At 39.9% G+C, this 27,242-nt stretch overlaps 1 protein-coding gene across 3 annotated transcripts in view; it reads left to right on the top strand.

Moving 5' to 3' along the window:
* The first annotated feature begins 467 nt into the window (after positions 1–467).
* LOC114872223 (serine-rich adhesin for platelets) overlaps positions 468–27,242 on the top strand; it is a 59,043-nt gene continuing 32,268 nt past the window's right edge. For all 3 annotated transcript variants that reach the window (XM_029179219.2, XM_029179217.2, XM_029179216.2), the window contains exon 1: positions 468–1,144. In XM_029179219.2, coding sequence (XP_029035052.2) covers positions 853–1,144 — 292 coding nt within the window. In that variant the 5' untranslated portion in view covers positions 468–852. The remainder of the gene's footprint in view (positions 1,145–27,242) is intronic.

Here is a 27,242-nt window from a genome sequence, read left to right as displayed (position 1 = left end):
TGTTTCATGTTTATAATATTACTATCATAATGGCACTATTATTGGTTTGAGACGTTAATAATAATAAATTGAAAAAAATCGTGCTGGATGGGCACTGACGTGCCATCTAACAGTGATCCCTTTGATTGAAAAATCTCAAGATGGAACGTTCTCCATTTTGTAAAGGCCACCAGAGAACAATACTACTACTGCCATCTAACGATACAGGACTCTAACTAATAATTCAAACCTACTACACCATCAGTTTTTCAAAAAGGAATGTTTCATCCCATAATGCTTAAAAAAAGGTTACTGTAATATCGATTCCTACTTCCACGTCCCAGTACTAGTACACAAACCCGCCAGAAGATGACAGAGCGTAGTGCCGCGAAGAGCGCCTCCAACGCATTGAGTTTGAATGGGAGTATAACCGAACAACGGGTCGGCGACACGGCGGCAGACCGGCCGGCACTTCGCGTACCGTTGTCGCGTCGTGCGGACGTATTACTCCCCTTCGATCGAGTAAACACTATGACAGTTCTCAAAACAAACCGTGTTCGCGCATCGCTCACCTTTGAGTACCGCTCGAAGTCACCGGTTGCGAACTAAATAAAAGAAAATGTGTCCGCATATTTGATCAAGGATCCTCAGTGCGGAACAGTGTTATCGTAAAGTGGAGTGCCTCCGCAAAATCGTCGTTTGTAAAAATGGGCCGGCGCGAATGTTCGTTTCGTCGAATCGAAACGACTTCCTCTTCCCTTCGGATCACCAGCGAGAACCGTGTTCCGAGCTGGTGACGATCGGGCCCGGCGCCGAAACGGTTTACCGGTTTCAGTGTTATGTGCGAAGGTGTTGTTGTTTCCAACGGAAATCATGCCGTTCGTGCTACGAAGAGTGGAGCCACGGTTCTTGTGCCGCGGTCACGTGCCCGCGGACCCGACGCCTCAGGGATGGCCGGTGGGCGCCGAATTGGAGGCGGTCGCGAACGGCGCTTTGACCGCTTCGCTGAAGCAACTCGCCTCGCTTCTTACCATCGCCGAGGACATCTTCGCCGAACTCACCGCGGAGCTGACCACGGTCGCCGATCGTAGCAGTAATCTGCGCCATAGATTGGACAAGGTCGAGGAACGTCTAGCCGGTGTTGATCCGAAGAAAATACCAGTCCGTAAGTACCGATTCGTTCACCTTCCTTCACCGCATTTCCGGTGCCCCTTTATCGATGCACCGGACAAACGAACCGTTGTCCGAACTCGCGTTACCGGTTCCCGGAATTTTGTAAGGCGGTTTGCAAAATCCATTGATATGCAGAGGTAGTTGGTAGGGTTAGCAAGGGGGCGCAATAGTGAAGGGTATGTGTAGCGGGATAAATTGAAACTCATGACTGATCAATTTTTGAATTTTTATTTGGAAAAATAATTCTATTCAATTTTTTATTTTTCCAATTGTTATCCTTTTATAAAACATAAAGGCAAATAAAGAATTCCACTGTGAGAGTCGTTCGGTTTTGCGATATGGAGACACTCGATGCAGCCAGTGATAAGTGCTGCACCTATGTGCCAGTGGGTAGGTCGTATAGGGCTTTGAAGTTGAGCAGCACTTGGGGGTGAAGTTCGCGTTGAAGAGTTCTTTATTGAGAGGCGAAGGGTTTATTGGTGTAAAGTGGAATGTTTGATTCTGTGAAATGGCGTGTTGAAGTTTTCGAGCGGTTTATTGTTTTTCTGTGGGGGAGATAAGCTGATGATGGCGATAAAGATGGGTAGTACAGTGAAAAATGAGCAGACCTGTAATAACTTAAAATTTAAAAGAGGACACTTTTTGTTATTTAATCGTGAAGAAAATTATTAGAAAATCAATTTTCAAATAATTTAATTTTACGACACTTTTATGTCATGAAATCGTGTCAGACTGTTTACATTTCGAAATCATCTATTTGATATGCAGCAATCTAATACTATTCCTTTCCTTTTTCTTAGTTATTTATATTAAAAATGTTAATCAAACTTTTATATATCCATTTTCATGAATCCTTAAGCTTTAAATTGCTATACCACAGGTGCCATTTTACGACACTTTTATCTCATGAAATTGTGTCAAACTTTTTACATTTCGAAATCAGCCATTCTAATAGTATCTTTTTCTTTTTCCCGGTTACTTCATATCAAGAATATTCATGAAACACTTATGTAGTCATTTTTATTATTAAGCTTGAAATTGATACACCATAAGTGCCATTCTACGGTACTTTTATATCACGAAATCATGTCGGTCTATCTCTATTTCAAAATCCTCCGTTCGGCAGGCAACAACCGCATAACCGTATAATTAATTAATCCACGTCGTAAATTCTCTACCAGCTGGTCGTTCATTTTCATCTTCCTTATCTCCCGCTTCGGTAGCCGAAGAAACTCCGTTTCCATGTATAGTAAACATCATTCAAGTTTCTCGCAATCTAATTAAAGCTTCTTGAAACAAGGAATTCCTTACAAACCCCTAATTACGTAAGACTGTTTCAATTGCGCCGGTGTATCAGCGGGCAGGATGAAGATGTCGTTAAAGTTTCTCGGTGGCGTTTTATCTGACGGAAGCTCGTTCGTCTTAGCCGGCAAAAGAACAAGGGGTTCTTTGTAGAGATTCTGGCATCGGCTAATCCTTCGTCCTCAGGTGAAACTCGCTTTCGGCTTTGAGATCCGTTTCCCACGGTGCCTCAGGTAACCCCAGGCGTTTTCCCCGTAATGTGGGTCTCTGCGATCTCCATCCCTCTCACCTCTCCATTTCGCCACGCTAACCTGTCCTTTCCCTCACCAATCTTTGCCATGGCCTGTGTTCCTTCGACCGTCCTTGCTTATCTCTTTCTCTCTCTTTCGGGTCGTTCCTCTGGCATGGACTATGAAATCGGCGACAAGCGGATTTTACGATTCCTCGGGTAGAGAAAGAAAGGATTGAAGAAGCGTTAAAGGTTGATTCACAATACAGATAGTCAGGTGATGGTCGTAGACTGTCGGGTCGGTTTCTTTTGTTTATGAAGGAATATGTATTTTTTGGGGCAGAGTTGTATAGTGTTTTATAATGATGGAATATATTCGGTATATGTCAGTTTTAGTAAAATTTATTTTTTCACAGTGCAACAGTTATAAAAATATAAAAATACATTGGAATGTATTTTGTTCATTTTTTTTTTTCATATTAAAAATAGCATAAATGGTGTTCGTTATTTGAAACAGGAAGTAGATCTTTGGTTATAGATAGATAGAAACCATTTTAGTCGTGAATATAATGTAGAGAGAATATGTACTTTCATGTAACAGTGTACATACCCATCAGGTCATTCCATAAGTCATTTCTTATCCTACCTGGATCAGCAAACCTAGCTTGTTTATATTGTACCTGTACATGAATTCTCTGGTATGTGTACCTACATATATCTGTGTCATCTTGTAATTAGTTTGGTTTAAATTTACTGCTTGAACTATTTTCGTTCGTGTTATTTCAATCTGTACCAATTTCAAGAAGAATAATTAATGCTACTATTGCTTTCAATTAAATTATTCGATTTTTAATTTTCTAATTTTATATTAATCATACATTAGAAAGATCCAAGGTTAATTTTGAATTTTTTTAAATTTTCCTAAAGTGCAGCAAATATACATAGAATAATTTATGCATTTATGGCATTCGCTCGTGGTTAGGTATAATTTTATAGAAGCCGCGATTGGGTCACAAGCGACCCGGTAAAAGGAAACAACTTCGTTAGAAACTCCATTTGAAGTAACGCTGCTTGTGGCGTCAAAGTCAACCTCGACGTTAATTAAAGACCCTTCTCGAACGAACACCTTTGCGCCGTTATACCGTAAGGGTCGTAAAGCTGAGAAACTGGTCGAAGTATTTATTGACCACGCCTGACGACATTTTTTGTTCTGTCATGTCTATAAGAACTTGAAGAATGTTCTTAAAAAAAACCCGAATTGTCACGGAGAGTATATTCATAATGACATTTATTTTAATTTACGAATAATATTAAAATTCGTAGATGCATATATGTATTTTTATACGTGCCAAAAAAGACCTTTAGAAATGAACGGGAAATTATAATTTTTTTAGCAAACCACATTCATTTTTATTAGCATTTTTTATTCCTCTTGCTATATATAATATTTTATAATTAAAATATTTTTTTATCCACATAGACTATGTGCATAAAATATCTTGTTCCATATTTTTAACAAATTTATTTTATGCACATTACATTGTATTTGTTATCATCGATATGGGTCAAAAATGACCTCGTATAATCTGAGCATCAATTGTACCTATCTAGTTTATTCTACCTACCTTCAATGAACACAAAACATGATTCTCTAACTCGCTAACACTCTGATTCCCTAATCATATATCGTCCTATTTATACTCCATGCACTGCTGATTCTTCAGTTTTGTAATTCACGCGGTATCAGCGTCCGTGACACATTCGAACGTCGTGGATAACCTCGGACTTATCGTCACGCTAGTCCGCGCCTTTCTTCTCGCGACTCGGCGAACCGAGAAAGCACGTGCTTTCGTTCCGCCACGTTTCCAGCTTCTCCTGCCCTCGAAACACGATCTATACCTTCCCCTATACCTTTTTACGCCATACCGTAGAACCAGAACGGTGTTTCTACCATTGGCGTAAGAAGGTAGAGGGCAAAGTGGGGCTGACCCCTTCAGGTTTGCAAAAGGTACATTTTTATATGGCCAACTTCAAAAATTTTACACTTCTTCAGCCTCCTCCATGGCAATATAACAAGAGTCTACCATAGATTCATAATTAAGTAATGATAGATATATTTGGCCCAACCCCTTCCCCATGGTTCCTACCCCAGTTGTGTGTGCCCCTTATACGTCTGTGAGCACGGCGAGAGATCGAACATCCTCAGGTATTACCATATTACCGTTCGAGCATATCAGCCGCGTATTACCATGCACGACTGTATCCAGTAACAGCCGGCGGCGGTTCTGTTCGTTGTTGCACGACGGGACTGCCTGCAGGCCTAGCTAGACGGCGTAAAAAGCATCCTACGGCTTCCATCGGCAAACAGCTGAGGCTTCTTCCTACGGTCAGGGGCCGTAACCTCGAGGGATCGCTCGAGCCGAGTCCCACAGGTCTCAGGACGCGTCTTTTCAGAGGATCGTCTCGAAGGAAACAGCTTGCCCAGACAGCTGACTCGTTCGGTATACACGCAACGACCACGCGTTCCGAAGCTCGATGTCCTTTAAATTCTTGCAGAGAATAGGACGGTGCGATGGTGGACGAATGATAAGATATGATAGTGACACTGGTAGAATTCAAGTTTATGGTTATAGGAAGATATTTCAATCACTTGGAATATTTAACAGAACCCTTGGTAATTTTTTAAATAATTAAACGAGTGTGGCCTTCTGCATTGGCTGTAGGTTGGGGTTATGGGTGCCTCTATGGGGCGCAGGGACTTAAACAAGCCTTTGAACAAAAATTACTAAGGCACCTTCCTGCCCCCAAGGCTACCCAAATGTTTGCCCTTATAGCAGTAGTCTTATCTCTTACGAAAATGTCATGCAAGCTAGGAAGTCTTTGAAATAGGATATTGAAATAGGAAGTAGACAGCTTATGACACCATTTGCGCAATTGCTACCCCAAGACTTATCACCTGGCAAACTGTAAAGCTTTAACTAGTAGGGCATCTCATATACAGGCCAGGTCTTACACCATGGCATTACTTCCAGTAATCTTATTTACGTATTTCTGTAACTGTTTACTTCAACACATAACCTCGTGTTATCTGTACGATTATGCGTTCAGACTCCACCGTGAAGTACCTATCGTACCCAATGAACAGGCTGACTACACAGCTCTGGTATTCATCTTGAGAATTAACATAGAGATTATTTTAATTAAGTATATCATCTTTATCATGCAGATTGTTAATGTCGAGACGTCAACAAATATTTGCATACATATACATCGAAAAATTATTGTTTTTTCCTTTCATTCGGATTGCGCACGATCGTGTCGCTAGTCTCGCGCGAGTCTCGGTGGTTAGGTTAGGTTAGGTTGACGTAAGAAGAAACGAAACGCCACGCTCGGATGAAACGGAAATAGAAAGTTCCTGAGAAACTGGCACGTTTGGTCATGAATCTGGCCATTGGGAGCGTGGAACTTGCTTCATTCAATCTTCATTCACCGCACTGCAAGGCACACCTTACATGCAAACGCGTCTTTAACTGCAGCTAAACGTTCGATCATCCCCACAAGATAAGCGTAGGGAATGCTGTTCGCGTTACATAAGGACACCTTTCTGTTACGTACTCTGTATTAGCTCGTTGCATATCAAATGGCAGATTTCGAAATGTAGAAAGTCAGCAGGTTTTGATGACATAAAAGTACCGCAAAATGGCACTTATAGAATGGTAATAAATAAGAAATTTAATCAGAAATAATGAATACTAGTTCCGAGTCGATGCATTGAAAACTTGGTAGATTAGCTCCGCTGTCCCTGAGACACGGTATTAAAAGCGTCTGAGCGTTGCTTCCAAGCCGACGAACGATAATTATGGTCGGGCCGGGTCTATCTTTGATGCTGCGCGCCAGCTCGAAAACCTTTTCACAGTCTCGACAGAAATCGGTACTTTTCGAGCTGGCTGTAGGGTACGTTTCCAACTCCTGAATCTCGCAGTCACGAAGGAACGGAGAAACGGAGTCTTGGCTTTCGATATCGGCAATGATCGGAACGGGGGAGCTGAATAATTTTCTTCCACCCTGCAATCACGCGAATACTCGAAACGCCACCAACTTATAATTAGGAAGTTGATTACGCGAAATTTGCAAACGATCTCTGTCGAGAAGCAGCAGGAATTCGTGGTTGTCGATGAAACGGTAATTTCAATGACATGATGGATATGGTTGATGGAAAATCATTAAAAATTTATTTATAATTTTGTGATATTAATATTTATACTGAGACTCTGACATTTCATCATCAAAAGTATCTCAACGTTCATCTGTGAGTCATCAACAAAAGGAGACGTTGTATTTGCGGTCTAATAATCAGGAACGTTACTTTCGTCTGAGGAGGTTGGCACAACGCCTCGTTCTGTTCTGGCCCAAGTGGTTGGTTGCTCGATTCGGCAGTTGGAAAGTCAGCTGGTCGATGATTCGAAGCCCTTGAACCATGGGAACAATACGGTTCCACAGAACAATTGATCGAGGCGCAGTGAAACTGACGTTTCAAGCGGCATAAGTCTCTGAATGATTCCTCTGTGTTTCGAAGGACTCCACGGGCCACTTGGAGCCGCCTTCGGCAAAAGATGGCGTTAACATCCGGATGCTAAACGAGTTATCGTTATTAGTAGCTAAAATGGAGAAGAAATGGCTCTGGTATCAGTAACGAGTGCATATTTCGCGAGCAACTTGATAAGAACTTCTTAGTCGCTGCGAAAGTAGCTGGAGGAACGTGTTTAGAAAATGTTGAATATACAGGGTGTTCCAAAGTTAAGCTTGTACCATATGTACAAATGGCAAAATTAACGCAACATTTTAATTTTAGCAAAAGTCATATTTATATTTGGTAAAAATATTTATAAAAGTTAGGTTATGTAATTCACCCGCGAAATTTCACTGTTCACCGTACTAATTTCACAAATAACCCATTTGCAATTAAACAAATGCCATTAATCCAATTACCCCAGACTATCTACGGGCAATGATTATCAAAAGAAGTTCCGGGAAAGCAATAAATTGATCAGTAAGGATCTAATTGGACCGGGGAGTTTCACAAAAAAGAAATGGTTCGTGAGGATGGCCGATAAACGAGATATTGTGTGTTCGCCTTATAGGTAATGGTAATCATCGAGGATGCCTCGATAAGGTCGACCAGCACGATCCTTTCTTCCCCCTCCAAAGTTGTTGGGTAACGAAGCCCAGACCCTTAGATGTTCCCGTCAGCCTGCAAACTCGCGTTCACGTAAGTTATTGCACGCCGAGATCGTAAAACAATGTCAATCGCGCACAATGAAACGATTTCTCAGTATATCCTCGAAGTTGGTCCACGAGATCACGAAATCCTTGAAGATGATTTAGGGTAGTGGATGAGATAGTTATCGCGCGTGCTCGTGGATTTCAGCTAATTACTAGGAGTCCATGCTCTGATCCTCAAGGATCTACTTCAGAACCGCTCCTAAGATCTTAAGACCTTGGTATTTATTAGATTTCACTGGGAGATTATAGTTGGGCAATATGGGAGGATTTCCCTCTTGCAGCGCCATCTATCAAACTTAGGTTATACATAACCTCTCCAACTTTCATTACTCTTTCCTTTTTTTTAAATTATCTGAGTGTACTTTAAAATAGATCTACTGACAAATTAAATTTCGAATCTTTGGGATTTAACCCTTTTTTATGAAGGCTCCAATAATTTGGATGCCACTGGAAAGGTACAGTTGTTGGAAATGAGGCTCCCTGAGCAGAGAATCTATACTAATTGAGAACTATCATTCCCATCATTAGTCATCCTATTATCTACTGCCCCAAATGAAGTATTGACACTCTAGTTCAATCGTCACTTGGACGTCGCACTTGAAGCACGATAAGAGGCACTCGTACAAGTCCCAGCCTACAATAAGTACGTCGATACTTGGAACTCTGAATAATTAAACGAAACGATCCTCGACGACTGAAACGTTAAAAAAAAGCTCTTATATCTAATTGACGATCTGTGTAATGAGTTTGAAGGGGTTCATACCATTTCTACCTACCGAACAGCAGAGCTCCCTCTTGCGACCCTTAGTCGCCTGTGAAGTTTGGAGGCTTCGCTTGGAATGGCAAACAATCAGCTCGTTGGAGGTGGAAAAAGTGTATATACTTTAGTAAATTTCCAGATAGTAATATTGAAAAATACGCTTTATTTGAATAATGGATTCCTAGATTGATTTTGGTATGGGTAGATGAGAGAAAGCATAATGCAAAAGACCAGAACCGACTAGACGCGACGCAAACCGACACGAATCGTGCTTCTCATCGCGCTTCCATCGTGCTCGCACGCATTAGGGCGTGACGTTTCGCCACGATTTATCTTCAGCAAGCGCGTTGATGCATCGTAAACAAAAATGTTTGAATAACGGGGTCGTTACTCCTGCAGGATAATCGACCTGTAACGCGACGTCTACCGAGTAACAAGACTATTCCCCTCTTTCGATCACTTTTATGTAGTTCATTACAGATATCGTCAGAGTTTTATATAACAGTATCCAATCAGATTTATCTTGAAGTAATTTGTTTTTAAGCTCCACGTGGACTGTTACAAGACATGTACAAAATTGGGACTCTCTCCATGGTCCGCCATCCTAACATTGTTATAATCTTGCCAATTTGGTATAATTTTCTTCTCCAAATTGTTTTTTCATCGGTGTTTAACTCTTCCCAAAACCTTGGTCATGAATTCCTCTTGGTCAAGGAATTTTGAAGGTCTAAAAGATATCGAAGGTAGCTGAAGTGGAAAGCATGTTAATAATAACTGACCAACCAGATACTTTTCCAATCTCCTTATCGACGGTAGTAGTGGCTATAGCCGAAAATACCCGGCATTCATTGAAAGGCATCTGTTTTTCTTGTGTATGCACGTGGTGGCTGCAGGATAAAAATGTCCTCGGATGCTTATCATTCTTTCGACACGTAGCTTTACTACGGGAAACTGGAATTTCTAGTTAGCCAGTTGCCCTGGAAATAACCTACTATGCATGTCGTCATTGATTTATGCCAGAACTGGAAAGGAAGTATGACACTTACATACAGGGTGTCCAATTTTAATCTATAAATGCGATTTGCCTTATATAAAATAAATATTGATTTAGTGGCTATAGTCAGTTTTAATAGGCAAAGGGTTAACATTGTTTCTTTTTTTTCACATTTCATTGCAGAATAAAACAAAGACTTTTTACATGAAGTTTTTTAAATTAAGGTGCAGCTGCCGTAGCTTTTAGCACGTTTATGTTCGGAGGGTTTATAACCTTGGCATATGGCATATAGAAATTTATGACAAAACCCGTAACCATTTTTATCCTTCGAATATCCTTAAATATTTTTAATATGAATTATTGAAATTTATTTCAATTTCAACTTCATTGCTATTTCAAAATATGAAATGCAATATTAAGTTTGAAATAACAAAAATTTCAGAATTGTTTTATGCATCAAAAGAATTATTTTTCTTTATGGGAAATAAATTACCGATTGATTTCTTTCCTTTGGTTTATTGCAAAATCATCACTTAACTTATTTTGCTTATTCTTCTTCTATATTTTACTCGCATTCCTAATATGTTTTGCTACGCATCATTCTTCTTCGTTTTATATCCATCAGCAACGCTTCTTCTTTTGCCTTTCTGTTTCTATTCTAAATAAACGTTCTAAGAATCCTCATTCTTCGCTTTATTTCCATAACAGCACTGCTGACGAATTGTCCTTAATAACTGTGCTCCTAGTTTTGTTTATCTATCTTTGAGCTTCTTAAAAATTATTTAAATTATAAATTGACTGCTGTAAGTAGTAATCAGCCATTTTGTATTAAGAATACCAACGCGTCATTTTTGCAGCCATTTTGATTAAATTCTAACCTTCAAATCGATATACCAGCAGTGCAATTTCGCGATGATTTCATGTCATCAAATCGCATGAACAACCCATTTTTCCCATATGAATAATTTCGTCCCTCATAGAGTACCGTTACGAAACGAAATTTCACGGGGTCAAAGAACTCTCCGGAAGCTTGAGATGAAAGAACCATCCAACTCGACCCCGATTGCAAAACAGTTTCACATGCGTGTCGATGGAATCACGGTCCCCGAACCGTGTAAGAAGCATCCGGTCCGCAGCCGGAATTCGATCTTTTATCGGATTCCCGCGCAGCCAGGGCGAGACCCCCTGGTGAAAATCGGAGGGAGCGTTGCCCTGGAATAATAACGATGCGAACGAAAATAAAAGTAGGCCACGATGGGCGCAACGGTTCTTGGTTCACGCGTCTCCAACTTCGCCACCCTTCGAAGTGTCTCCTTTATTCCATCGACTGCTTTCCTTCTCCCTCCTGAGCTCCTCTCGCCCACTTCCGGTTGCCAGCTGCTTCGAGAAAGGGGCTCGAGGTTCCGTCGAAGGGACAGAGATCCTCGCGCTTAATTTTAGCCCATCTGACATCGACGGGCACGTGCTCCTACTGGAGGTATATGTATGTATACATGTGAATTCTTCGGTCGAGGGCTTGTGGTCTTTTCATAGGGAAAGTGGAAGAAAATTCTAGTCTCGAAACACGGTCTCTGTGGTAATAAAGGAAAAGAAAAGAGAATTGTATATTCTTTATTATTTGGACGGATATTGAGAGAAAGCTAGCTTGCTGAGGAGAGTACGACATCTCGTGGAGAGTCCCATAAAAATGACTTTAACCTTCGAATACCATTGAACCTGTTCAGACAGATCGAATTGCGCTGTCCGTGGCAAGATTCTAGTTCTTTACAACGGATACCTTCACTTTTCAAGAGAAACTTCAGTTAATAGTATTTTAGTATAAAATATGAACTGAAATAGGTAATTTCAAAGAAAGAATATTGTATAGGTTAGAATGGAAGTGATTGCCAACTTTAGAAAAAAAAGTAACTAGGTGTCAAAACTTTTCTTTTGCAATGGAAGTTATGATAAAAAATGAACCAAAGTGTCTTTTTATAAATGACACCATTTAGAGGATGAATTAGGTCTAATCTGTTGCTGATAAAAAAAAGATAAACAGAGTTTTACTCGAAAAGGAAAAAACATGTGGTATCAGGGCACAGGTTCTTCCTAGACAAGGAACAGGAAGGAAGAAGCTGCAGGTGACCACGTCAGTTCAAGCAGATGCAAATGTATGTATATACCTACATAGCATGCATGCTTCTACGTAGCCCGAGTTATCAGGTGTTTCCCTCGGCCAACGGACCAACAGCACCTGCTGCCAGGTACACGATGGAATAGAGTCAACGTACGATGCTCAACCACGCGAAACTACTTTCAACGTTGCATTCCTAACAGCCTATACACGTGTTCCTTTTTCATACTCCCCCGTGTTCGTTGCATTTTTCAAATATTGTCTATACAGGTCGTGGGTTATTGTAGGTTGTTCTAATGGCGCACTGCTAAGACCTTATTATTTTCATTATCTAAGTTCTAAGCTATCGACCTTTCCAATACATGAAAATCGTTCGCCTTGTGGGTGGAGGTACATTTACTCAAATGGACTTAAATCTCATTAGCCCGACACATTACCCTGAAGCCCATTCCTCGAGATCGATAAAAATGTTGCTTTTCCTCCTTTTGATGAATAGTACCCTCACAATTAGCTAGAAAATTTCCCTTCGGAACCGCGGCGTCCGTTGTTCGATCGGGGGGTCAGGCCACGGTTCTGCCGCATGTATACGAGCAAACGAGCGGCGCAGTAAAACCGAGGGTGGGCGAAGGGTAGTTTGGAGGGTCGTAAGAAGGAGCGAGAGGGATCGAGAGGGGCAGGTTTGATCACGCGACGACGAAGACCCAAGGTTATTGACATCTCTGTGTGCCCGTAGTACAGTCTGCTGTCCCTGTCTCGCCTCGAACTGCGATCGAGAAAAAAAGAACACGCGTAGCTTTCGTACCTTGGCTCTTGGAGACTGTGAGACGCGCCAAGATTTCGTGCTTCCAGAAGAGAAACCTTGCCTTTAACCCTTGCACAGCAGACTCTGGGTCAATCGAGACTCAAACTTTCAAAACATAAAGTTGAATCTAAAATTATTAAACGAAAGAGTCTTGTTTTTTATTTTATTTTTCTATTTTATTGTTATTATTAATTATAATTTAGAAACGGTTTTAAAAATGGTCTGCAGCAAAGGGGTTGATAAACCTGATCGACGCCCCTGCTTCACACGATTACGTTTCGTTCAAATTCGATCAACAAATGTTATCGTAGAGCGACACGGGTACGATTGACCCGGAAACGGGGTTTGAATGAGCGCGAGGTGTCACAGGGGAGTATATTGTCCGGGAACGATGAAAGCGATCGGTTGGCTCGATTCACAAGGGAATGAGACTTTAATTCACCGTAAATGAAGTGTCTTTCGCCTTGACAATGCGGTTATGCGGTCCGTTGCAGACACGCCTGTTACCATTTCCACCCCTCCGGGTTCTTCAATGGGGGTGCATAATACGAGTCTAAAGGTAATCACCGCGAGTGAAGGCCTACATTCTTTGTTCCACTTTCCAGGAGTCAATGGTACCGTTGAAATATGAAAGTTTAAAAATAATTGAATGATGCCAGCAGTGAAATGCAAAAGGAATGCATCAGTCCTGTTAGAAAAATCTCTACCTTTGTTCAGAAATTCACGAAGAAACTTCCATGTTTTGCAAGCTGATGATAGGTTACGCAAAAGCGAGCGAGGTTATTTGGAAATGCAAAAGCATGGCGCAAGTGGCATGCACCGTGCGGCCAGGGGCATTCCTACGTGACTGAAATTTCGTTTGCTGTGGGGGGGGGGGGGGGGGGTTAACCCTCTTTTGTGGGGTGGCGTGTATCCTCGGGGAGTCGACAACCCTTGTTCGAAGAACTCATCGGAGCATAACTCTTTACTTTTTGGAGCACACATGCCGACTGAGAGCCAGCTGGCACCGCAGGCAGATCTTCGAAGTGTGATTACCGCTGATTGTCATTGGTCCCGCACGACAAAATCTACTGTCACGTGTTCGCTTTCACAGGCCGTCGCACCTAGCCATTGTTGCTATTCACGGGCATGAAAATCAGCCTACAATGTTATTAATTGCTATTCCTTTCACTATGGAACTCTAAATGTAACTGTCCCGAAGTAATTCGAGATAGTTCGATCCTTTAGAACAGGACTATCCAAGAGTTTGCCCTGGGACAGTAGTCGTATAGCTTGTAATAGTTTCATAAAAGTTAATATGAAGCGCTATGATATCCGTGACATCTTATGACGACACCCCAATCCTCGGGGAAAGGAATTTTTATTTTTACATAAGAAGCAACCTGTTCCCCAGTCCCATGTCCCATGTGCTCATTCTATATTCAATTCACGACGAGCCTTATGCCATAAGGTGGTGCATGGTTCTTTTGAATACCTCGCTATTGATCATACGATACCTAAACCAATGGTGATCGTCCATAACAATATTTTTCTGTATCTTGCTACTGGTTTGCTACTCGCAATTTTTATTCGCAGTCTGTCTGATTCCACCCTCCTCTGTATACATTATATCCCTGCAACCCCTAGGGACCGGTGCATCTGGGTCAAATGCAATGAAAACACTTAATGCTCGCTTGTGCTACGATGTCAGCTGCTGTTAACTCAAAACTGCAAAGTGCCAGTTTTTGAAGTCGTAATTTCATAGGAGATATTAACACGTTCTTGTAACTGTTAATTTATTGTTAGACACGTTTGTGGTGTTGGTTTCTATAAGGTTAAAATATTTCCTCAATAGGAATTCCTTAACGAACTGAATAATTCTGTACACTGTTGCATGAAGTTTTCTAACGAACTTAACTGAACCACGTACTCGATGAGAACAACTTTCTAATATAATTAAGAACCCTCTGTTTCAACAAGAAAATTAATTAGACCACTCGAGTTTCGTATAACTTAAAAAAAAAGTATTTTCCTCACGAACTTCTATCATATGTTATTAACCCTCAGGTGGCGAACCATGGAGAGAGCCCTATTTTAATTTATTTAAAATACTGACAATTAATTTTTTTAATTTCGTATTTTTTGGGGTGAAGCAACCCTTCTCCCTAAAATCCCAATGGGATCAATCCTCATCCAAAGAGAAAAATTAAAATAATAGAAAATATAGTATTTCCCTTCAAAAGAAAAATAGTCTAAAATTTGGGATATACGAATGAGAATTAAATTTGTACTCCAAGTGGTACACAAAGTTAACAAAGAGCGGTGTCCCGCATCCGAGGGTTAATAGGCGTCGCGTACGCGTAGCAAATGCGACAAAGTGCAACGTACTCGTCTCTCTTATCTCGTATGGAAAAACACACGCGGAGGACGTGCACCCTTAATTATTGTGTAACTATCGAGCACGTCTACGGACAATGGGGCCTCGAAACAGCATAAAGGCGTGCTCGACGCACAACGGCCCTTGACGGATGTTCGATCGTGCTTCCTGCGAAAAGAATGAAAAAGAAAGAAATATAAAAAATAAAAAAAGAAGAAGAAGAGAGGCAGCCGCATTATCCGGGCACAGACCGGAACGGATACACGTTTGTACGGGCTCGCATAAATGTATCGCACTTGAACATAATGCGAAATCGTGCAGGTATAACGAAACGCGAACAGATGTTGGATTCGATGTCTTTGAAACGTCGATCGAGCATTGTCGGAAATGATGTTGTGGTTTGGTGGATGTGCAGATCGTAGAATGAATGGGACATAAATTACCAGTGAATGGACGTGAAATTATGACGGATGTTTTTGTTTCATCGATGAAACGTCAACCTTGCCTTATATTATGGTAGACATTGATGAAAGACATTTTCTCTTCATTGTTTATTATATGCTTGGAGTATACTATGTAATTTTTAGTGAATCGAATAGGTTGACAGAAGAATACTCTATTTATAGTGCATTGCAGAAGTGACCCTCAGATGGAGATGGTTTTATTCAGACCCATGGTAGTAATTTTACTGCATATATTCTTTAGAATTTTTGTACATATTTCTGATTGCCATTTGCCTTTTTTTAATAATATAAAATTATAATAAGACTACAAACTTTGAAATTGGGCATCGTTTGCAAACAGTTATTTTATATTAAAAATATTACAAACGAAACATGGTTGAATAGCTGCGGTAAAATTAAAAGCCATGTTGCAGATGGTGCATGTCTAAAACGATCACGCGCCTTATTGGTTCGAGCATACCTGGCAAAGGGAGAATGCGAGCTAAGCTTAAATATGTCAATTGAATAACAGGAACACTTGGCCCATAGACATTATTCGCTTAGAATCCCCGATTTACATTTCCATGGTAAACGTACACCGCAGTGAACACATAAATCTCAGTTGTTGAAAATAGAGATTAGACGAGTTTAAGAGGATCTGGGGTGATTAATTTAATCGGGTGACACGAGGGCGTACCCCGCTTTAATTTGGATCTATTATACAATAAGGGGTTGTTTTAATTTTGTAGACAATTCATTTTCGTTATTAAAATCGTGTTTGGGTTTTAAATTAATTATTATTTACATAATCCTTTTTTTTTTAATTTTATGAGGTTCTATGAATTTTTATGGAGTCCTATGGGATTTTGTGAAATACAAAATGTATATAAATTCAAACATTAAATTTATATAGAATAAAATTTTTAAACGTATAGTTCTATAGTAGTGTAACATTAACGTTTCACTGAAACAGGAAACTATATTTACCGTGGCGCTTCGCAAGGAAATCCTTAATGGCGCGTTTGCATTTATTCAGTGGCCAAGAACTGGTTTATCGTGCAAACGTTGTATGAATGTCTGTAAACAGGAAAATTATACTAGCACGTGTTCTAGATTAATTTCGAAGATATCAGGCTAATGGCGGGTCACGTGGACGCACGTTTATGCCCACGGTGGTTCTGTCGTCCATTGCGTTACACATATTCCCATAAGGGTGGTAATGGATCATTAGTGTCTACGCAGAAGAAAGATGCGACAATTATCTTACTAACATCAGACCATTTTCACTTTAATTTGATTTTGACTGAATGCAACTAATTTCGACATTTTATGGCACCCCTCACTTAGGAACCAGCTGGATCAAAATGACTCATTTATCATTTTTCAAAAATATTGTTTTCAATGCATATATTACATATATTGTGATATCTGAAATTCACATGAATATATTTTAATTCAAGGCCAATTAATTTTTCATAGAAATAATTAAAAAATTAATAGAATCACAGTAGCCAATGATCTTTAAATTGAATTATAATTATGTGAGAAAATGACATAATCTATGAAGTGACCTAATATCGCAGGTCTCGTGAGATACGGAAGTTTTATTCGTACAAATTAATTCAATCTTGATAAGAAAAAAAACAGATAGCTGCATCTCCGAGATGGCGCAACGTTCCGTGTGAACGGAGAATGGTAATATTTTACCGTCTGGTTGGTATGCATGTAATTAAGCTTCTTCGGGGCACACATGGCCAATAAGTGGGTGGGTGGCTACGTAACGGTTGATCGAGCAACAATTTCGGCATCTACTAATTAGTCCCCAGCAACCGAAACTGCATTCTTCTTTTTTTTTTATCGATGCTACTGATCAGGCTCATATTTCTGCGCGTAGGAAGTTTTACAATGGCTTCCCTTTCCGGGATCGAAGTGCATCTGCTCACCTCTGTTCACCATTCCACTCCCATAGCACAATAAACCGTTGATGGCGTGTTTCGTTGAATGACACGTTAAAGGATTAACCGGCTGTTTTTTCGTGATGAAGAACCGTTATAATTTAATGTTTCATCAACATCCAATGATCCTGTCATTTACAGCAATTAGTGGTTAATTGCTTAATTAGGTTTAGTGTTTTTATTAAAGTGATTAGAAGCTTTTATTTCAAAATGAAATATTTTTCTGCACAGTTTTTGAACTTAAGTACGGCTATTATACCCAATGCTGTACATCGTAAACATAACCTACAATACTATAATGAAGATGACAAAATCTCACTTAAATACACTTTTAAACTCATAAATAGAGTTTTCCAGTTCCTTTATTTTGTTATTCAGCATGACATCAGTAAAGTCATTAAGTCTTACTCCACTTGAATGACAGTAATTGGTCTCGTTAAAAGAACGAGGAGATAAGTTCGAGGAGCACGTGATAATATAGCATCCTATAAGAGGGATGCTGGAGTCACGTAGGGTTCGATGAAACAGAAGATTTTTGCAGGCACGTAGAAACTGATCAATTTCTTCAACGGCGTGATATCGATGAACAACACGCCATATATGCAGACACACAAGAGGTTAAATGTGGCAGGTATCTTGGTTACAAGGCACGTACGGCCGCTCATGGGCTCCCACAGTTCTTGCATCCTGCATCTCTCTGTGCATCCTTTCCTTTACGTATTCCGCTCCGAGTCCAGGAATTCTTCTTCAAGTTTCTTGAGCCGGATGAACGGTCGCCATTGCGCATTGCTGCGTCTACTACAGACCACTCGAACCAAATTGGATCACTTTCGACGATTAGCCAACTGAGGATGCAATTTCCACTGAACAGTGGGTACTCTTCCAGTAATTGGGATACTTTTCAGAAACTTTATCCATTTGTCACTTTAATGTATTTAAGAAGAGAAAGGAGTAAAGGCAGGAGGATTTACATCAGGTTTTTATTAAATTCTTTCAAAATCAAAATGGCAGAAGCCCACTTGTGCCGTCAACTGAAGGAGGCTACAGTGCACCCAACTGTACAGGCAAATAACAAAGTGGTCCTACGACCCAACACCAATAAGTCCCGACGACACGGGTCACACGATGCGATAAGAACATTTCGCGAGTCATGAAACTTGACGCCAGCAAGTACTGGTTCTAGTGATCCGATACCACAGGGTCGTGGAACTCGAGACCAAAGAGATCGTGGGAGCGGGTATCCATCGACCCAGGACTTGTCGATATTGGTTCGGAGTTGGTGGGTCATCAGTGAGACATAATTTGGGTCATCGATGAAGAATCTTAAAAGTCCCTAGGATAAATTATACATTGAATAACATATAAATGGAAAGTAATTAAACATTCCCCTACCTAATACCAAAGATTCCCTTGAACTTAACGTACCAACTGTTTAACAAAAAAGTCCTAGAACCAGTCGAAGATTTTTTTTTACAAAATATCTGAGGAACTGGTCTCGCGTCACATCACTTCAGGATGTTCTTCAGGTTCAGTAGCCTTGGCTCGATGTTGCCAAGGACCGTAACAAAACATGCTAGTTTAATTGTAACGAGAATACTTGTTTCCAACTGAGTTCTTCACTGAATAAGAACTGTTCCGTGAAACGGTTTCCTAGAAATTCGTGATTGCTGCCCATTCGTAATGGCGGCTGGTTAATCTAACCGTTGAATCAGCTTGGAACGATTTCGAAACTGTAAAATTTCGTAGTCGGATCGGATAAGCAGTCGTCTGTTACTAAATCAATATCTAATTATCCGGCTAAAAAAAAATTCTGCTTCTTTCGAACCAGATTCGGTTCTACGCGTTGGTAATTGATTCGAGGTTAACCGAAGCGAAAATGATCATTGACCGTTGATATTGCGTTTAATTATCTCGGAAACCATAAATTTCGAAAATCGGGTTTAGCAAGTGGATTTGAGGCTGCTCGGGCGGATGAATTATTACGGCTAGCTATCTCTTATTGCTAGCCTCGTTGCTTATAACATTTTCGCATTATGCTAAGCGCATTCCGCAGATAAAACATCCGTTATCGACATTTAATCCGGGGGTTCGGATTGCGCTTGAAATGTTACGGATACCCTCCAGTTGGGCTTTCGCTCGTGTAATCCGATTAAAATTAAGACCATGGAGATGTAGATGGCGCGGTTATGTTTTATTACCCGACATTTTCTTAACCTCTTTGCTCGCATTGTATATTTATAGCTGTTTCTTTTCATAAAATTAACAATAATCAATTGAACTGTCCTAAGAGTCTACCTTGAGTTTTCATAAGGTTCTACATTGAATTTTTCCAAAGTTCCAACTTGAGTTTTCCTAAAATTCTTTCAAGATTCTCAAAATCGAACACCAATGGGGCCATAAAACTAGTCCAAGTAGTAAACCTCCCATAATACACGTATACGTCCTAATACCCAAAATTGGATTCTAAAATTGGAGGTGTTATAGATGGCTGTACCTAACAATAACCTTGTAATTATTACTGTTTGCCCGATCTGTTTGTTTAAGGAAAGAGGAGCCATTTGTGACGAGTACTCGAAAGGGGGACAAACTGTGTAGACAACCAGTGGATACATAATTTACACGGGTGTTATTCGGTTTATTTTAAGTTGAAATGAGCGTTTGTTGTCTCAGCACGAGCTACGCACGAGACTCTCTCTCCCTTTCCTGCACTTTTTCCTTCTCTTTCGACCGCAGACCACGGTTTACGTTCGAAGTTTACTGGCGTGCCGAGAGAGGTTCCATCAAAAGCTTTCGCTACGATACGTTTTATGGCCGGTGAAACGCACGCGACGAGATGACATCCGGGGATCGCGTCTATTTTTGATGCTTCTCGCCGTGAAATCATCTATATTCGAGACTTTGATTATTGCACGAGCAAGGTTATTCTGGGCTTTTGTTTGGGGTACAACAGGCTGCAGATATTTAAGTACAAATAATCCCTTTATAGTTCTTGTAAATGGATTAATAAAATACAAGGTGTTTTATGAGTGAAGGACCACTCAAAAGTAGAACACCTCCTCTAAAATTTCAATTTCATTCAAATACGGATAATTGTTAATTGGCATCAGAGTCCAGATATTTTAATTGGGCAATGTCCCCCATGAATCCAACTTCCACCTCTTCCTCTGTTACATTATGTACCAATGAATATATTTCAAATTTTCTGTCTACAACAAAAGGGTTAACAAGTTGGAGGAGATCCTCTCATCCTTGGAGGTAAATACTCGTAGGCTGGCTTACGTGAAAGTAAAGTTCGCCATGATGACCCCGCGAAGTGTTGGCGCGTTTAATCCTCGCGTGAGCGCGTGTGTGTCCCGTGCAAATTGGTTTCCCGGCGAACACGAGACAAGAACGATGATTGCCGTTCGAAACAGCCGCTTGGAAACGAATGCTATCACGATCATGGATGCACTTGCAGGTGCGATGGGTTTTGGTGTCGGATTTTAGCGTGTAAATACTACGATTCGCTGGTAATCGTAGTTTAATGGTTAGCCAATGATTGCATACTCCATCGACCGTCGTACTTCGTAGTCGGCAAATGCCTGGTACATTGTAAGAAGAAAATTTTCATTTTTGAAATGATCATCCTCCCTTTCCTTCTCATGTTTTTATTGGCTTCTCATTTTCTTCATTTCATAGAAAATTATATTAACGCTTTAACACCTGGTGTCATATAATCATGACTGCGGTAGGTGACTATTTATGGTACATCTACTCTTTTGTTTCGTATGGCTATTTGTCAGCTATGGAAGAAAAATTTTTAATATCAAACATTGATTTGAACAAAAATTTGTATTATTTCCATAATGGGAATAATGACCAAACCTAACCTTACTTAACCTAACCTGACCTTGTGGATCCTAACCTCAAAATTGAGTGAGTATTCTCACTTCCTTTTTTGAATATAACTTTTAAAATATAAAAGAGAGAAACAAATGTTATGAATAAAAGTTTGATAGCAAAATTAGAAATGGTATTGCCATATTGTATAATAAGAATTCAATGATAAATTATGATTTTCTGGTTGAAAAGAATTGAGTAACATTTCTTTTCAAGTAATTTGAAAGCAAGTATTCAAGATGGTATAGTTGCCAAAGGATTAAGCATTTTAAAAAACCTGGGAACCGTTTGAATTAGATACCATCATTCAATTAAAATAAAGGGATAGACTCTTACAAAACATCCCATAGAAATGAAACACAAAAACTTTCATGTCTAACGAATAGTTTCCTTTGGTACGTCTGCAAGTCAGCAAGGATTCAATAGTAAAGCCACAGTTACAGAAAGCTATAAAAGAACAGTTTCGCGTTCAAATTGAGCACAGTCGTCGTAAATACCAGCCGTATATGGATCCTTGTCTGCGTCATTCTTAGCTTGGATATAAGTGACATTCTAAAAGCCGTTTCCAACAAAGCGACAGACCTTCCGGTCGTGCTGTGTAAACTTTACGTAATCACCGTTTCTTCGATGCTTTTTAGGAGTTCTTGAATTCTAGTGTACACCCGCCGACATAGATAGCTTCCTTTAGTTAATTGGCGGTGTTCTTTATGGGGAAGGACTGAAAGGGTTAGGTTAGGTTCTCTTGGAGTCTTCCTGGTTTTCAAAATCCAAAATGGTGGAAAACTTTTTTCTGAATTCTCACCCCTCCCCTTTGTCTCTTTTTAAATTTTCCTGAGACTCTACCTTGAGTTTACCTAAATGAGTTTACCAATTCCCTCAAAATCGAATCCAAATGGTACCAATGGTGCCATGAAACTTGTCCAAGTAGTAATCCTCCCATAGGTGCCCTCCATGCCCAACGCTGTACTTACGTATCCACCCAGCCTTTCATACTATACCTCCTAATACCCGAACGATGGTAGTACATAACAAAATAAAATGTAATCCCAGTGCTGCATCATTGCTGGAAGATAAGCAAAAGCTGCAACACGATCAATAACACCGAGCCGCAGTAGCAACTGGACAAGAACGTGCATCAGCCAAGAGTTTGGCTAACATTTGATCGAGAGGAGCAAGGTGAAAGCCCGTAGATCCGTTTTACCGGACGACAACAATGCGGCCGAACGAAGTGGCCGGCCATAAACATCGCATCTGCCATCCGGTTTTATCTTTCTACGCTCTTTTTAATCCGATCCCTCTGGTAGGGCCGGGCAGACCAGTAGACAAGGCCAACCCCTGATTGCAGCCCACTGAATGGTCAGCTGCCTCTGGTCCATCCTATGCAAAATCGTTGTTATAGCCCTTTCGAGGAAGGGATAAAGTGGATTCAGGGGGTGAATCAACCCCCCATCTCTCCGTTAATTACATTTGCGACGTGTTTTTCGCCTACCCAACTGCGCACTATCGAAAACTTTTATTGCGATGGTTGATCGAACAGGAGAATTTGATTTGTCAGATAATTAATCTATTTGGACTGATTCTGTTTCCCTTTTAAGAGACTTTTGAACAGTGATTAATGATTATTTAAAAAGAAAAGTGATATCTGGTAATAGGAGTACAGTTTGAACCTGAAAAATTTTAACAATTTTTTATTATTTTTTTGCAGAAAAATCATGAAGTAAATCGAAAATCTGTTATAGCTATTTTGTTGTATATACCTTAAGCTATACGAGAATATTTTTGGATTTTCTTTTCTCAACGAAATGGCTGAGCTACAGCTGCCTCATAATGGCAGTGTTTAACAGAGCGTCCTAGTTGTGAGGCAGCTGCAGCTCCGCCATTTTATTGAATAAAAAATATCCAAAAATACTGTCGTATACCTTAAGACATGTACAACAAAAGACCCGTAACAGATTTTTTATTCGGTTCATAATTTTTCCGAAAAAAATTATAATATATAACATAACTTTAATTTTTCAGGTTCAGAATAGTGTAATCAATCAACCATTGCCTCTAAATCTATAACAAATTATTTTTCAAATATAGAATAGGTGCGTGATTCATGTCTATTGAAATTATCAGACGTTTGATCGATCTTTTAAAATGGCCGACAAAGGAAACGTCGATTGCAATCAGAATTTATCGGGTCTGTCGGTTGGAACGACTCTCGATCGCGATTGGATCTCTCCGGCGTGCTTTTCCTCGCTCAAATGTCGTCTCGATAATTTCTCTTAAATTATGATGCATCGGCGGAATTCGCGGTACAAGAGGCCTAACGTAGTTTTACTGCGCCACAGGCTCGCGACTTGCAATAAATTCTCGGCAAACGCGTCGCAATGGTGCGTGTGCGAGCTCAGCTTTGCGATTACGCTCCACGTGCAGTCCTCCACCTTCCATTCCACCATGGATTCTCTTTCCCCCGTGGAATTTCGATTTAACCACTTTAATTTCCATATACAGAGCTTTAAGTGCCCCGCCGTTGTGCCGAAGCGTTTCCTTTTCACTTTGTCCCTTTTTTACTTCGTTTGGCAGCTTAGATTTGTAGAGGAAATGAATATGAATAATTTATTTTCAATTTGTTGTTTATGGTTATATGGAGAAAGTTTTAGAATATTTTCAGAGAAACCTGAGTTAGAAACATTTTGCTGTAATAAATAATAATTTTTAGTAATTAAATGTTTAACCCTCGGACGACGGACCGAGTAACTTTATTAAAAATTTTCATTTTTTAGAAATAAATTTCCAAAGTAGTAGAATTATTTTCAATTGGTTAAAGTGGTCTAATTTTTTTTATTTTAGTGTTTTAACAGATCTTTAATAGGGAAAGGGTTAGAGAACCAATCATCCATTTCTTTCCTTTCTCCACTGCCTCGAGTTCTTTTCCCTCTTACTTTCCTCTCTTCTCTCACGTGCAGCTTTCAGCTTCTCTCAGAACGAGCATGGTGGCAAGCACTTTGTTTCTTCGCGGGAAGAGCCGGTGGCAGGCAGCAGCAAAAGGCATAAAGATGCTCCGAATAAGGGAATCGCCATGCGAGACAAGTGCACGACTAGAGAACCTCGAGGATGACCGGTGAACCGGGGTTCATTGACCTATCTTGAGGAAAGAAGTTGTTGAAAGCATTGCTAATTACACTGGCAATAAATGTCATTAAGGAGCCTTCAGATGATTAGTATTTATTGTCAATACTGAAAATAATATTTTGTTGGAAATTCTTCTAATGAAAATTTCCATAAAATTACAATTCTTCAATTAATATTCCACAATTTAATTCTCTTCAAATTAGAAACTTCTTGGAAACCAAAAAAGGCAGACATAACAAGGAAAATAAGAATGAACGGAGATTCATACATACACGCCGTTATATTGGCAAAGTGCCAAAAGTGTATTTTCGGTGTCAAGGGACGAACTTGGAAAAGAATGAGACGAAGCGCATAATTTTTCGTACCACGTCGACGGGTGCGCATGCAATTTGCATGAAAGGATGCATTCCAGCTAAACCCCTTTCGATGAAATGTGCATCGATTTCGATAGTGCTTGCTGTTGCATTCCTAAAATTGTACACCGATTCGGTTGCTAACGAAAACTCGTCGATTTACCGATTTATTGCGGTTTTACGGTGAAAGTTTTATTACCCAGCCTCCGTTAGAACCATCGAAAACGTGTTTCAAATCATTGAATACCGAGTTTTATAGCACCTTTAATTTTGATTTCTTTATTTTATAAATCATGCTTAACTCTTCCAATTTTTTATTAAAAAAATAAAAATCTAATTATTTTAAATATTCCAATTAATATTTAATGATAAAAATATTATAATTACCATCTGGTATAAAATGATTTTTGATCATTTATTTAAAATGCTACAACACTGCAACAGTGTTAAAAAAGAGTCACTGTTAATTCAGGATTAAAGGTGATCCTCTTGAAGGACCGGGTCGACTGGTTCCAGGGTGCCGATACCTAAATTAGAATCGGACTTCTAAAGTGTACACGGACAATTCTGTCCACGGATGTGCCCGATCATGAATATATACAAGCAAGTACTCGGTTTGCTGACGGTATGGAGGTCCTCAGCCATCGTTTCACAGAGGACTGGTTCGCCCACTTCTTTGAACCCTGAAAGAGTTCCAGGCGGCAAGAATTCTTACGGCTCGAGGGCCCCGTTTTCGAACAAATCGCTTCTGGAAATCGATAAGCTACCGTGGCCGTCCTTTCGTTCGAAAATTCTTTACGACTTAGAAATTATCTGGCAACAGTGAATGGGCCATGAGTTACAAAGTGATGGACATTGTATAAGTATAATTACAGGGAGGGAGAGAAAATGTATGGTAAACGGGCAATTTGAATTTAATTGAATTTAATTGCTCGTATATCAAATCTTAAAATTGTTCTTCTTTTTCGTGAGTGCCAAGTTTATACGTTGTTTCTTCGTAAGGCAGAGTTTCTTCCGAACACTGTTAAAAGACATAAAGAAAGAAGTTCCAGGGATTGCAACATTGCGAAAGATCATTATGGTGTCTGGTTTTCCTCGAACTTGGAGCGAATCGAAGATACCTTTACGAGTCTTAAATTGGCTCTGGTATTTCTACAACTCGCTTTTGTTTCAATGCCTACGCATTCCTCAATGGTTTTTTCCATTACAGAACTCGAATTCTTTGCCAGCTATTTCTTGAATAATATCTCATGCAACCAACTGAAATAAATGATATTTTATTCAGAAATTCATTTGCAATTGACAAAAGCATCTGCACCCTCCTCATTGTTAGAGCATTTCACTGTACAAGGCGGTGTTTGTGGGTCTCGTGCAGTCTCCCTCGTTATCCAAGATAATTCTCTTTATTATGCCTCTAATAAGCGGGCTAGTACGCTTGCAAGCAAATGTGGGCGGTGTATACAACGTTGAGCGATGTGTCGCCCGTTTCAAAGGCGACTTTCCTACCTTTATGGTGGTACAGTACTTGGCATGGGGAACTTACTTACGAAAAATGGCGAGCTAGGGAAAGTAAGCGCGCTGGGGAGTCTCCCTTCTCTTATAGCACCATTTTCCCTAGAATGTTTCCTAGCGAAACCTCCATGCGCAGTACTGTACAGTCGTTTCGCAAACCGCGTCCCATTAAGAAGAAAATTGCGAAATATTGCGCGTTTGAATAATAGAAAAATGGCACAAGGATTCAATGTCGACAGAGGGGTGACGTTGGCACTGATCCAATTGCTAAAGCGTTACCGCCAATTTTGAGAAGAAATGACGGAAAAAAAAGGTGCGACTGTTACAGAAGCGAGAGGTGACGGGACGAGTTCAATGCGACTGGAGAGGATCCAAATAGTTTTCGGGAGGAGACAATTTTTATCGCGTCCGTGTACAGTAGTCAGGAAAAAGATAAATGGAGCTACTACCACTATATTCAACTAACATTTCAGCCTCTATAATTGCATTCTTTTCTTTTTGTTTCAGGTACGTATCCTCTTTTTCTTTTCACTGTTTCTTGGCAACGATTCAAGGTAACGAATGCTTTTATTCTGTTTTAATTCTGTTGGTTGATGGACTACTTGGTAGCTAGTTTCTCGAGAAATGTAATTTAGGTGCCCCTTTCTAAATGATAGAAAGAAAAAGGAAAAGATTTTAATTTTTCTGAATACTTTTATTCCAAAAATTAATCCCACATGGAAATTTAATATTTAATAAAATTACCAACCTTTCTTGGAGCACCCTGTACAGAATGGTAACTATTAATTAGAACTGCCATTTATTTATGAATCATCGTCTAGATTTGATCTAGCACAAGGCAAATCTTTCATTTCTTACACCATCTTAATAAAGCATTTCCGGATATTAATAATTCTTCACATGATGTATTAATTTAGCCTCAATCTCTCTGCCTTGAGGAATGATTCTTTTCCTGTTAAGAAACGACCCAGTTAACCAATCATATTGTA

Source organism: Osmia bicornis, chromosome 16 (assembly GCF_907164935.1).
Source record: "Osmia bicornis bicornis chromosome 16, iOsmBic2.1, whole genome shotgun sequence".
In the NCBI taxonomy this organism is placed as follows: Eukaryota; Metazoa; Arthropoda; class Insecta; order Hymenoptera; family Megachilidae; genus Osmia; species Osmia bicornis.
The sequence above is the reverse complement of the archived record's forward strand: the minus strand, read 5'-3'. Positions and strand labels throughout refer to the sequence as shown.